Source organism: Dermacentor andersoni, chromosome 10, assembly GCF_023375885.2.
Source record: "Dermacentor andersoni chromosome 10, qqDerAnde1_hic_scaffold, whole genome shotgun sequence".
Lineage (NCBI taxonomy): Eukaryota > Metazoa > Arthropoda > Arachnida > Ixodida > Ixodidae > Dermacentor > Dermacentor andersoni.
In genome coordinates, this window is record NC_092823.1 from 140,646,130 (window position 1) to 140,660,382 (window position 14,253).

Genomic DNA, 14,253 nt, shown 5'->3' on the forward strand with positions numbered 1-14,253 from the left:
CTGAAGGCAATGCAGTCCAGTCGCCCTGGAGCGTGTCGTGTGCGCGTCCCAATCTTTGACAAGGTCGAGAAGGCATTGTACGTCTGGTTTTTGGAGACACGTGCCAAGAACATATCTGTTGACGGCCCAATGCTCATGGAGAAGGCCAAATGGTTTGCTGTAGCTTTCGGAGAAGAGAGCTTCACTGGTGGAAAGACCCTTTCGGGCGAAAGCGAGGCGACTAGCACAAGTCACATAGAGAAGTGGTTGTCCGAAGAGCGGCCAAATATTTCCAACAGCTTTTCGCTGGCGCAAATATTCAACGCAGATGAGACGGCACTGTTTCGGCAAATGTACAATAGAAGGAGCTGGCCTTTCTCATTTGGACACTGTCAACAAGCTTGAGGAGCAACTTGATGGTGCAGAAGAAAAAGCAAGCAAAGGTCACAGATTTTTTTTTTCGGAAATAAAGTGCTCTGGTCATTGTGCTGTATTTTTGTTTTTTTACACGCCTTGGAGGCACAGATCGGTAAGTTCCCGTTAATCACGACATCAGGAAACTGCCTTGAGATGTGTGGAGTTGCTAGAGAAGCTTTTGACATGCATATTTTATATTTCGAATTATCGATACATCGAACTATTTCGCGATCCCCTTCGAGTTCAATATATCCAGGATTGACTGTATACCGTACTTTCTGGAATATAAGTCACACCATTGTATTAGTCGCACCCCCCACTTTTCGAGCGTCTCAGAGAAAGAAAGCAGTATATATACGAAGTTGCGCTGGTGTATAAGGCGAACCTATTTTAACTCTGTCAGCATGATGAAATGCAATTATGCAGGCTTGTGTACTCATTGCAACATGCAAATTTTCAGGGTGTTCAGTTTCCATAAACAAAATTTTTATGGCCTGCAAATTCCAGCAGAAAAAAAAAGACGCCAATCAGCACTCCTCCTAGATGCAGAAAGCCAACGTTTATCGCACTTCACTTGAAGCCATTGTTATTCGACACAGTCAAAAAGTTCAGCTACTTTGGCTGGCAGCATTGCTGGCTCAGTGTCGTCGGTCTCTAGATAACTTTGACAGGACGTTCACTGACGTTGCTTCTGCACCATGTGTGCTTGGGAAAAAGAAAATGCTCATATGGGTTGCACCAGAGTGCATGATCTATATATATATTTGTTACGGTGCAACCAAGAGTGGCGCCAGTCAGAATACGACGATTTACGTGTATAGGTGGAATCATTCTCGACAGCCATCTTGTTTATGCATCGTTGTCTCTCTTATAAATATTGTAAATGCATCGTTACATGTGACTTCTGCAACATAACAAATTGGTGAGGCTCGTAAGACTGAGTCAGTACACTTGCCCACTGCACTAGGGCTAACTGGGTAGCAGTCCACTAAGTGCGAGAATTAGAAGTCACGAGATCAAAGGTCCCTTGTAACCAACTCGCTGCGAGCCTGTGACCATCTGCCCGGGTGATGAAGCACCCAGTGGAAGAGAGCTCGGGCGGAGAGGGCACCCTGGGCCACCACTCAGGAGGCCAATCAGGACATGTCACGGTGAGATATGTTCCCGTGGTGACTCGGCACCGGAAGGAAGATGCACGGTTTGCTCTGGAAATTAGCTCCTGTGTGCTAGCCATGTTCACCAGGACAGTGGTTGCCCGAGATTGAGTTAAGCACAATGGGCAAGCTGGAGAACGAGGAGCGGGAAGGCACCTTCATTCCCACAGCACTTCCTATGTAGACACACGCGAAATATCTCAAAGATAAACGTATAACGGTTTCCAGCAAGTATGGACGCGAGTACAAGTAAGTAGAAACGGACACGACTTACTTGTGCTCGCGTCCGCACTTGCTGGAAACCATTATTCGTTCACCATGCACCAACTGGCCCAGCAAACTACTCTACTAATTCTCAAAGATGATGCATGACAAAAATAATCGCTCGAGAATATTGCGGTAAGTTAAAGGGACCCTGAAACAGTTTTGATGATTTTCTACAAACTTACTGAGTAGTTAGAGTAGGTCCTTTTGTTCATTAATTGGCGCATCTAAGTGCTCCGCGTAAAGCATGTAATTTATTATAAGGTTTTAAAAATGCACGTCGCTGCCGATCGCAGCTCACTGCGCGGCGGAATTTTAAGCCGCCCCTACCCATATGACGCAAATCACCCATATGACGTCAGTGGGGCGAGCTATCCGATTGGCTGACCAGGGCACGTGATCGATAATTTTTCCAAGTTTATGGTAAACAAATGATGTTCGTAATAGTTGGAATGTTATATATAAAAAGGAAGTAACATAAAGGGAATGCACAAGAACAATTTTTCAGTACACTTAAGCACTTCCGGCACACAGCAAGTGTCGTCTGCTTGTGTTTCAACGTGTTCCGTTTCTGATGAGAGCTCCGCCGTCAGTAATGGTCTGTCTTTTTGTGAGCGCTATGATTCACTTTGTTGCATTGTGGACTGCAAACGTGGTGACTGGCAATATGTCAAGCTGCGACACCGTGTCCCTCTGCAAGCCAGTAGATGAGCGGACTGGCTGCAGCGCATCGGACTGCCACTATCCGATCGGCGCCAGGATTTTCGCGATTGCAGCCGTCAATTTACACCGGAAGATTACTAACGCAATAGCGTTTCGCGAGTACGGTATTAGGGTAAACGCAAGCGAAAGGGGACAGGGCCTGGCTGTATCCCCTTGCGTGTCGTTTCATGGGATGAACAGGAGCGCAAATGTGAATGGTCTGCACCCGCCGCGGTTGCTCAGTGGCTATGGTGTTAGGCTGCTGAGCACGAGGTCGTGAAATCGAATCCCGGCCACCACGGCCGCATTTCGATGGGGGCGAAATGCGAAAACACCCGTGTACTTGGATTTAGGTGCACGTTAAAGAACCCCAGGTGGTCGAAATTTCCGGAGTCCTCCACTACGGCGTGCCTCATAATCAGAAAGTGGTTTTGGCACGTAAAACCCCCCCTTTTTTTTTTTTTTTTTTGGTCTGCACGGTGCAGCCTCCTGATGGCATAGAGCTCAACCAGACACAGTAGCAGTAACAAAATGTATTCTTTGCTGCTGGTGTAAATTTTTCATAGGAGCATAATTGTTAACGCGTTGTTTTTGTAAATGTTTAAAATATTTTACACTTGGTTAGCGCAATATTAGCTCTTTCTATGGCTGGTTAAGCTCTGTGCAACGGGTGGCTGGACCGTGGAGACCGATCAGGCAGCTCACATACGTCTACGCTAAAGTTCCTTCATCAGCTTGAGTTTATGCCTACGCCGTTGCATCGAAACGTTCAGTCAGTGTGCGGTTACCGGAATACCAGACACGTTCGGCGCTGCGACAGAATGCTCGCAACACACGCTGCTTCGATAGCTCTCGTTTGGGGTTGACGGCCAAGCGGCTAGCGGAGAGGTTTCGCGCGGGCAGGGGCGGGCTCCAAAATAACTGGAAGTAGACGATGTGACGTCGCATCGTGACGCAGAACCAGTTGAAGGCGGAGCTTAGCTCCCATAGCTCGGCGAACGAGTTGAGGAGGAAAAGCATAGCTAGGGGGGAGGGTAACTTGTAATCGCTTGTAGCTCCATTAATACGTAATGCTTCACTTAAATTGTGGTGCGAATGTTCTACTTAAGCTGTGCCCTACGCGTCTACAAAATTTGTCCGAACCGTTTCAGGGGCCCTTTAAGTTGCATTGTCAAGATAGCTTGAGAAAACAACCTACCTTTGCTTTTCGTGTGCTATCATGGCTTATAGTACTTATAGCCATCCAAAGAAAGCGTTTGGCAAGCAGATCCCGGGCTGTTCCGCATCACCCTTGCCTGCTGCAGCGTGGTGCACGCTTGCATCCTGAAAGCTGGGATAGAAAGGACTTGTTTGGCCTTCCTCTACACAATGTTCTGTACTGCACAGCCATCTCTTGTGTTTGAGTGCATGTTGGAGCGCCCGGCGGCCACGCAATGCATCGGCATACCTGGAACAGCTCAAATTACGTTCGCAACAAGAAAGCACATAGAGACACCCATCAACTTGCAAATTTTGAGCGAGTGACTCGCCTGGCTGCCTCGGGGCAACTGAGAGATCAGCAGTCGTGTGCAGTTCTGGGATTTTTGCCATATTCACTTCACTAACGCTCACCGCCATCTATCTGTATGCATTGTCTGCTTAGGTGCTATTTAAAGGCTGCTAATAAGAAAATTAGGCAATTACCAGGCCTGCGGCTTTGCCAAGATTACATAGATAGTATATCTTAAGCATTTATATGCAATTAATTTAGCCTTAATGAAATTTCGTGGCAGTTGGCCTTTAATGTGCTCATTTTTGAAGGATGGTAATGGAATGGCTTAAATGCTTAAAAAACATCTTTAAAGGGACACTAAAGGCAAATAATAAGTCGACGTGGACTGTTTAAATACCATTCAAGAAACCTCGCAACACTTGTTTCGGGCCAAGAAAGGACTTAGTTTAGGAGAAAATTGCATCTGGAGGGTCGGAATACCTTTTTCGAAATTGAAATCTCCCGCCACCCAACCGGGTGAGTGGTGATGTTGCATACGCCATCACCGCCCTTTGCTGCCATCGGTGAGCAAAACGGCACCCGACAGAAGGCAGCACCGAGCCAAGACAGAGCGGTAGATTCCCCGCTGCAGCTGCTGTTTTGTCAAGTGGTGTAGACCGTTCGGGCATCCCGCAGCATAATATGGAAGTTGAATTCTCTTCTACTTGCAGTTTGTGCGAGTTTCGCGAGCCAGAAAAACCAGCACGGCACTACGCGATCAGTAATGTACTGAAACGCAAAAGTGTTGGCGACACAGTCGAGCGAAAACGAAATATTTTGACCGCCCGCATCGTTGTCAATGGTAATTTCAATTATTTCTTTTTTTCTAAATATGAAATAGAACTGGATAAGTAGAATTTTATTTCGTCTTCTAATATGATACAATGGCGTTTTTGCAACAAGTGGTTGAGTACTAGTTACAGAATTTAACTGAGGAGTGCTTTCGTCGTCGGGCAAGTGCTTGAATGTCCCAGGGGAGTCTCTAATCATGTCCTGCATTTACCTCAGTTTCTCGATTACTAAGGCCCTGTTCGTGATATTATTGACGCCTTAAAGATTCCCAAGCACTAATCTATCACTTTAGATTGACTTAATATTTGCATTTAGTGTCCCTTTAAAACACAAAGATGTCTCGAGGGAAACCTGGTATGCAGTGATCGAACAGCTGCACCAAATTTCACCAAGAGTAGTCCTTAGCACCATCCTGCTCAAGAACGGCATTTTTTCAAAAAATTGCACTAAGTGAAACATAAAAATGAGAATGTCCTTTTGTTGAGGCAAACTGCGCTGCTCCCTGCATCACCTTGAACAAAGCAGAACAAGATAAGCTTGACGTTATGGGTCTCACATGAGTACCGACCACCGTGGTTTCAAGCTTAGCGAGCCACACAGCCATGTCGGCCATCTCCTAGCGCGCCACTGCACACGTAATTAGGCCGCAAAGGGGCTAGAGTGCTGTGCACACAAGAGAACACAGTATTGCCCTGAGTTGGCAGAAACCATTTGTCTCCAGTGAAACCCAACACTGCACAAATGCCCAGTCCTGGGGTTTGTGGGAGTTGTTTGGTTCCTGCGCCAAGAGCAAAACTACAGACAGGGGCACCTTCAGCATGTCACTGCAAGAGTAAAGGCTCCCGCAACACGCCGCTGGGAAAAGTCCCTGTGGCTATGCTGCTTGCTCTTGCGACAACCAGAGCAAAACTACAGACAGGGGCACCTATAGCATGTCCCGAGAGCTCGGGCCAGGCACGTACCCAAGGGGGGGCCCGAGGGGGCCCGGGCCCCCCCTCATCAATTTGGTGCCCGCACGATTTAACTCAAGATGCATTCAGTTGTCGCCGTCTATTCAACGGTCACGCGCATCGTTGTTGCTTCGTTAGTTCAACCTTCTTCGTCCAGACTGATCCAGGGACCGGGAAAGGGATTCAGTTCGTAGTCAGGTGGTCTGTATGCACGTGGAACGAGTTGCGGCCAGAGAAAATGGCAACTGCGTTTAACTTTTCTTTTTGTTTCATTATTTCCTCGAGTGACGGCTCGCTGCGACGCTGAGAGATCCTCGGAACCATAGACCTGTGATATGGGTTAGATAAGGTGGAAAATAAAATAATGCGAGACAGCGTCCATCATCAAACCTTGCAATAACCCTCGTTTACTGCTGTAACAAGCGCCACAACCAACTCGTATTGTTATTAGGGAAGTTACGTAACGATGCGTGGCCGCCAGTCACGTACGACTGCGTATGGCGCAGGAAGCTGCGATTCTAGGATTTTTAGGGTAACAGTCATAGACAATATGACTGTCACCCGTTAACTCGTCTGGCGTTTGATTAAGTGTACAGCACTTTTCGTGCAAAATTGGCAACTGGAAACAAGACTCTCAAGGAGTTGAGCGATCTACTAAGCGATCTACTAAGGGAGAGGGCCGAGACAACAGCCGAACAGGAAGGAAAAGCGAAAATTAACAAATTTAGCCATTTTTTATGAAACTATTTATGGATCAAAATCTCTCATCTCTTTATTTAGGAATGAACAGAGAAAACGCCGCCGGAAGTGGAGGACAATTCCGTGTGTTCTGAATGACGCTTCTACAGTTATCATTAGAGCCGCCTAACGTAACCACGTCTCTGCTGTGCTTATGTAGGTGTTTTTCTAACCTTCCGCGGTGGGCGCAGTACGCCTAGAATCGCAGCTTCCTGCGCCATACGCAGTCGTACGTGACTGGCGGCCACGCATCGTTATGCAACTTCCCTAATAACAATACGAGTTGGTTGTGGCACTTGTTACAGCAGTAAACGAGGGATCCAAAAGGGATTGTTCCGCAAACATATGTTTCTGTATAATTCTTCCAGAGCTAATTCAAAAAGCGCTAATATAGTCTGATACAACTTAAGTCTGCAATGAAGCCCCGCCCACGCCCTCATCACCGCCAGCCACTGTTCCTCCGCGAGGCTGCAAATAATTCGTACTTCAAACTTTTTCTGTTACCCAAATAAGAAGGTAGCCACAAAAATAAAATTATTAGCGTGCAATTTTATACCTTTTCCCTCGCCTATATGGTGGAATGGAGAATACCTAATTCTTTATTGAACTGAAATAACATGCTTGACTTCGCTACAACTATTTGTTGTGAAGTTTCACTTAATGTTGGCAGTGAAGTTTCATGAGTAAATGAAGTGAAGTTTCATGAGCAGTGAAATGAACCGCACCACGGACTTTTGAGGACTCCATTCATTTTTTCCATGTCTGTTGCACACATCATTATTTCTGCCGATGAAAAGACTCTTCGAGAAAAGCAGACGCTCCGGAGGTATCAAGTACAACGCCATATTGAAATGGCCGCATGACGACGATTTTGTTTGCTTCTGTGATTGGCTGGCGGAGTAACCTAACTCCGCGCGGTCCATGTGCCTTTGTTGGCAACTGCTGTTCTTTTTAAGTTCTATTCTACTAAAGTAATGTTTATTTTACACTTTTTCTTCTTTACTGGTTCTTGGCAGTGTCCTTTCTGCGCTTCTTTCCTGCACGAGTCCATTTGACGTGGTTCTTTGTTTGCCAAGTAAAGGAGAGGTGTATCGCACAGGCGTACGAGTAAAATACACCTTATTTCATTTCTCTTCTGTGGGTTCACGCTTTTTTATGGCGAATGGTGGGCGTTATTCACATTTGTACTAGTAGAGGTACACCCCCTCATTTGCATAGAAAAGTTACCTTGGGTAGGGCCCCCCCCGAAGAAAAATCCTGGGTACGTGCCTGGCTCGGGCAATCTCCTTCGGCTTCGGCCTTCAATATGTGCGGCTTGGTGCAGTTCAGCCTCACGTGAGCACTAGGCACCGGTCTTCAGATTAGCATCCGGAAGGGATCAACACAAGGTGCCATTGTCAGATGGGAAGAGGACTCGGCACCTGTAGAGGACTCGGCTAAACACACAAACAGCCATGTTGGTTTTCAGGAACACGAGCCCAACAGACCCTCGGGTTGCCTTAACTCAAAGTAATTCAAGGCAAACAACCATGGAGACCACAAAAGCTGTTCGCGGGGCAGCGTGACTGCATGAGGGTGCACCACAGCCACTTCTGGCTCTGGGTTCCACTTAGGCGAATGAAAACGTGGATTGACTGGCACAGGCAGCCAAGTCAAGTGACGTTAGACGCATGCATGATAACCTAATGGAGAGCTTTCCACCTCTGTGGGTTCACGCTTTTTTATGGCGAATGGTGGGCATTATTCACATTTGTACTAGTAGAGGTACACCTCCTCATTTGCATAGAAAAGTTACCTTGGGTTGGGCCCCCCCCCCCCCCCCCCCCTGAAGAAAAATCCTGGGTACGTGCCTGGCTCGGGCAATCTCCTTCGGCTTGGGCCTTCAATATGTGCGGCTTGGTGCAGTTCAGCCTCACGTGAGCACTAGGCACCGGTCTTCAGATTAGCATCCGGAAGGGATCAACACAAGGTGCCATTGTCAGATGGGAAGAGGACTCGGCACCTGTAGAGGACTCGGCTAAACACACAAACAGCCATGTTGGTTTTCAGGAACACGAGCCCAACAGACCCTCGGGTTGCCTTAACTCAAAGTAATTCAAGGCAAACAACCATGGAGACCACAAAAGCTGTTCGCGGGGCAGCGTGACTGCATGAGGGTGCACCACAGCCACTTCTGGCTCTGGGTTCCACTTAGGCGAACGAAAACATGTGGATTGACTGGCACAGGCAGCCAAGTCAAGTGACGTTAGACGCATGCATGATAACCTAATGGAGAGCTTTCCACCTGACTCGTCAACAATCATGGCAGGGTGAGCCCGCACTTCAGAAACTTGTCGCCTAATTGATGCCACCTGGGTGATGTTGAACCAAGCCTTCTTCCGTGTTTTTGCAAGCACTTCATGAAGTCCCAGCCTGTGACGACCCACTTATGGGGGCCAAAGGTTCGTGTACTCAATGTTCTAACGGTTCTCCTAGGCGGAGCCTCCGAGAACCCAATTGAGGACAAAGCCGTTGGTTTTAACACACACACAAACACTTTTAATCAAACTAAAAAGGCATAAAGCAAATAGAAAGAAATAGAAGGCATGCATAAAATAAACATTCAAGAAGACATAGCGGTAAGGAACACACTTAGGGCTCTAATGAGGGCGCGAGTCCGGGCTTGCTGCGAGGGCGGGGACGCGTCGCAGTCTCGACGCGGCAACGCGGTGAGAAGCTGGCAGAGGGAGTGGCGCCGGTCTCACCAAAGGTCACGGCGTAAGCTGACCGACCGGGCGCCGGGAGCGCGCCAGCTCTGGCGAGGCGAGGTAACGCTGGCGGCTGGGTGGCAGGAGTGGACGGCGGCGGCGTTCTGGCCGGGCAGAGAGCTCGGGCCCATAGCCCGACTGCTCCCCTCTCGCCTACGGCGCGGAAGCTCGAACGCCGGCCTCGGGCAGCAGGCGGCACGGCAGACGGGGGTGGCGTTCTGGCCGGGCAGCTGGCGTAGAACTCGGGCCCGAAGCCCGACTGTTCACGTCCTGCCCACTGGCGCAAAAGCTCACCGGCCTTGAGGAGCTGACGGCACGCTCGGGTAGACGGGCGACGCACAGGAACAGGTTGGCAGGTGGCCCCGGGCGGGTGAAGTCCTGGTGGGCTCGGGTCCGGAACCCGACGGCCCGTCTTCAATGCCCGCTCCGGTGGTTGACCTCCTCCTGCCGTCGCTTCCTGGGACTCTCCTGGCGTCTCCCCGGCGTCTCCCTGCGTGTCCTCTTGCGTGTCGCCCCTCTTCTGCCAGCGCACCACGCTTTTTCTTGTGGTCTGGCCGATTTGGCATTTACTGATTGGCTGCCCGACGTCCCGTGGTCTTTTCTAATTGGTTGCTTTTTTCTTTTTGTTGTCTTTCCTGCGCCGCGCGTTCACGTGCCGGGCGCTCTTCGGCGTCGTCGTTTTCCTCCTTCCAGCTCGGCGCGCGTGCACTCAGCGTCGTCTGCTCTCGACCGTCCCGAGCCCCGCACCACGTCGCGCACCACACATCACACAGCCGAAGTCCCAGCCGAAGATATTCTGCCTAATATATCTGTTATTTGCTGTGCATTTAACCCCTCTCTTCTGTTTTCTTTTCGAAGAAAATAGGCACTACTGCTTACTGTTCAAATTGGATTAAGTAGTTTTTTAACATGCTTACTAGAAAGTGACAGCATCGGGCGACATGCTGTCAGCCCGTCTTGACATAAAACAAGGTTCCGTGTCACTCTCGCAATTAGGAAATGTCAGCTTGGTAGACAGCCTGACAGAGTAACCTTAAAAAAAAAAAAATCTGCAATGCTGAATTTTTAAATCTGCTCATCTTCATACTTCTCTGGACATCCCAGCTTGCAGTATACAGCAGAAATAGGCCTTTAGGCGTAAAACGAGCTTGTGCAATTGTATTTTTCTACTAATTTTAAAGTGATACATTTTTTTACTCCAACCATCAATATCTGAAAAATCTTACTTATTGAAATATGTCTGAAAAAGAACTCCTCTCAATATTGTCAATGTCACTCAAATTTTTCTCTAGATCTGCAGAATAATACTATGAAAATAAAATGTTGCATTATTTTTATTGGAACAAAGTTACAAATGTTGAATGTTGCATTTCAAGAGAGTGGTCCATAGCGCAGAAATGAGCATTTCTTGAAAAAATTTAATACAAGGATACGCCTCCTTCTCTGATGAGCCTTGCTCACTGGCAAGAAAGATGCATTTGCAGCCAGTGGAAAATGTTTTCAAAAGATAAAACTTAACGAAATATCTAGGAGTTCATATGACGCCATCACTTTCATGGGTGAAACATATTCAAACAATTCGCTGCGAAGCTTCACGCACACTAGGGTATTTACGACGTAACTTAAAATCCGCATCGTCTGAAATAAAAAAACTAGCATATTTAACGTATGTGCGACCCAAACTTGAGTACGCATCATCCATCTGGCATCCCTCACAAGCTTATCTCGCCGATGACTTAGAAGCCATACAAAACCGCGCTGCTCGCTTCATTACGTCACAATATTCAAGACATATCAGCGTAACCACCTTAAAACAAACTTTGTCTCTTCCATTGCTTGCTTCACGGCACGTAACTTCTCGTCTTTGCCTCCTTCACACTTTCTTTTACTTCAGCCATTCAGGACACGCCCTCTTAACACGCCTGTTCAGAACATCATCCCGTTTATCTCATACTTGCCCCTTGGCGGCGATAAAGTGCCGGACGATGGCGATGAGCAGCTCATTCTTCCCCCATGCCGTAACGCTTTGGAACGCACTCCCGGATGATATTGTTTCGTGCAGCGACCGCAAAACATTTCGCGAAAAATTAGACTTTGATAAAGCCAACATAACCACATGAATATCACATCTATTTATTTATCGCCTTGTTGGTACTGTGTATATGTTCCGTTTTCTTCTTTTTTGAAATTTTCTTTCTTTCTTTCTTTTCTTTTTTGTGCCTATAACAACCAATGTGCACTTTATTATGCAACTTTCTTATGAAGCTGTTCGACTTTGCTGCATACCCCCCCTTATGTAATGCCTTCGGGCCCTTAAGGTTGAATAAATGAAATGAAATGAAATAAATGAAATGTACACGCACAGTTTGTGGCTTCAGTACAGCGGACAATATTCCTCATCAATAGGCAGCGAGCACCTTTATAGGCCTCCGTTATTTTTTTTCCAGCAAAGTACCACTATGAAAGCTATAGGAATAAACAGTTCGCTTACGTGAATAAAAAAAGTACATTTCGTAAAATTTTTTCGTCACCTAAAGACCTTTGATGATATTTTTCCAATTTACTGATAGCTTTCTTTAAAGAGAAGTAGCAGTTTAGCGCTATTCAGTCACGTGTACATAATGTGCAAAATTATGAGAAAAATAAATATGCCAAATGTACCGCCTGTTTTGATCTCTCGTGGAATTGATCCTCATTATTTTTCTTTCACCACCTGCTACACAAATGAATGCAGCAATGAACATGTACATTTATTGATTTTTTTTATTATAATTACCTTGTGTGATGCAGGGCAAAGCTGCTTTCTGAAATGGTGGATTTGCTCATCGCCTCACTCAAGAAGCATGACATTGGCGAAGACGACACAAGCGTCAAAAGTAAATATAACTCTGCAGTACTTCTGCTGTTTCCACATGAGCGTCGAGCCCTTGCGTCACAGCTGCGACGCTTTGCAATAAACTCTCAGCTTGCTAGTGAACTGTCCTGCACTTATCCTGTAAAGCCCACGCACCAGGCTGTGCTTCAGTTGCATCATCAGCAGAATGGATTTGGCGACAAAGCTGCATTGCCCTGCTGTGGTGAACCTGTAACAGCTGTTGACTAAGCTGGAGCCTATTTTTGTGGAAGGCCAACAGATTGACATTTTGTGCTGCACTGTGCTTCCTGTCTTTAATTTTTTTTATTGCACTTATGAAGACCTCTCTCGTAAGCTTATTAGAAGAGGTGTTCTCTGCCGACTGTCCTTCCTTTTTTTTTTCCTCCTCTGCCTTTTTCCTGAATCTCTGTTGGGACTTGTAGTACTTCAAGCAGGTATGGCAAGATGGGCAGAATTTCTTCACCCAAACTGTTTAGGGATGGATGGCAGTTACTTATCTTGCATGTAGTATCAAGAGTGTCATTGGTACACAGTGAAAATTTTTGAACAGGCCTGCTATGGCTCCTTCGTTATTTTCACTGAAGTGTCAAACCTTGGCATGATTTGGATGTCTTTGCATAGAGACTCCACATTAAGAATTCACAAAATGTTATATCTTTGTATCTTTCGGTAAAGTGCACTGTTGCTTCATGCCAGAAAATGGACAAATCAGCATGGACTTTGTGCTATCAGAAGTTGGAACATGTCAGAAATACTAGCTGTAAAGCTTTTTCATGTGTTGGGATCATAGCCTCTCTCATACATATGTGCTGTTCAAAGTGCTCCTTGTTTTCGAATGCTGCTTTGCTGTTCCATTTACTCTGTGTGAGCCTAATTAAAATTGACTTCATTCTGCAGTCATATGAAGTGTAATGCAATTCTGCCCATTGCTTGCTTTGAAACTGCTAATGGCTTTTTTTTGCGGGCTTTAGTTCTAGCCAAGGTTTTGCTGTTGATGTTACCTTCTCTGACAGCTTCAGACCTTTGCAGCATTACAAAAAAAAAAGAATGCCTTTTGTGCTTCTCATGATTCCCAGACTTGTGGGCTCTTCGCAGACACTGTGATAAAAGGGGGATCCTCAAATTTTTTCAGTGTCAAACTGCATTGTCTCTTTGTTTTAAATGCTTGCTCTCAGTGTTGTCTTTTCATTTGGCTTCTTGCAAGAGGCCACTCACTTTTGAGAGCTTAGCAGACGATTTTCACAGCCCTGCTTTTTGTTCTCAAAGTGCCCCCATACATTTGCTTCAGGGGTTGCCTTCTTTCTGAATCATGGAGCACAAGCATTTTGATGTTGAGTTTGTGTAAACTCAGACTTTCTTATCACCTCAACACATCTGTAGAAGTGTGACATTGCACCGTTGACTTTACATTACCAGTTGTTTTTTGATTACTGGTGGTCATATGGGTGGAGTTCATGTGCTTGAAAGTTGAAATCTTTTCATCTCTGCTGTGCTTGTAAATTGCTTTTTTTTTGCAGCTAACATAGAAAGCTGCAGGTGCAGCTGAACATCTGGCATTTTCAACTTAATCTGGTTTTTCATTTACCAACTTTGTTAGCCTGTGCATTATTTGTTTGTAGCAAAAATAGAAACAATTGGCATTGAATGATGTTTACATCTTGTTTTCCGAATATGTAGTGAGAAGCCATCACTGTACAGTTGCAAACGTTTGTGTCAACATAAATTTGTTGCTCATCTGTCTGTGTCCTGTGCATTTATAAGGGGAAGCTTATATAGATCTTTCGGAACCCTGCAACACTCCCTAATGAAGTTATCAAAGGTGTTTGCTATGAAATGGCTCCTCATCAGGCCACCTAACAAATTTTGGTTACATGCTGGAAGTTATTTCATGGCCTTTTAGGTGCGAGCTAGTAGGTATGGGTCATTCATATTAAAGAGCTCCAAAAAACACACGGACAAGGAAGAGCACAGGACCAGCACTGAGAAGAGCTAAACAAACGGATGGCTCGCAGAAAACACAAAAGAAACGCTGCTCGCAGACGATAAATGATGACTTGGAAGAGTTTCGGTGCGAGCTAGTTGGTATGGGTCATTCATTTTAAAC

The 14,253-nt window shown here is 46.3% G+C and overlaps 1 protein-coding gene across 5 annotated transcripts in view; it reads left to right on the top strand.

Moving 5' to 3' along the window:
• The window catches only part of Patr-1 (Protein associated with topo II related - 1), a 246,701-nt gene extending 232,816 nt beyond the window's left edge, over positions 1-13,885 (top strand). For all 5 annotated transcript variants that reach the window (XM_055078308.2, XM_072285096.1, XM_055078309.2 and 2 more), the window contains one exon: positions 12,065-13,885. In XM_055078308.2, coding sequence (XP_054934283.2) covers positions 12,065-12,377 — 313 coding nt within the window. In that variant the 3' untranslated portion in view covers positions 12,378-13,885. The remainder of the gene's footprint in view (positions 1-12,064) is intronic.
• Positions 13,886-14,253: the final 368 nt, after the last annotated feature.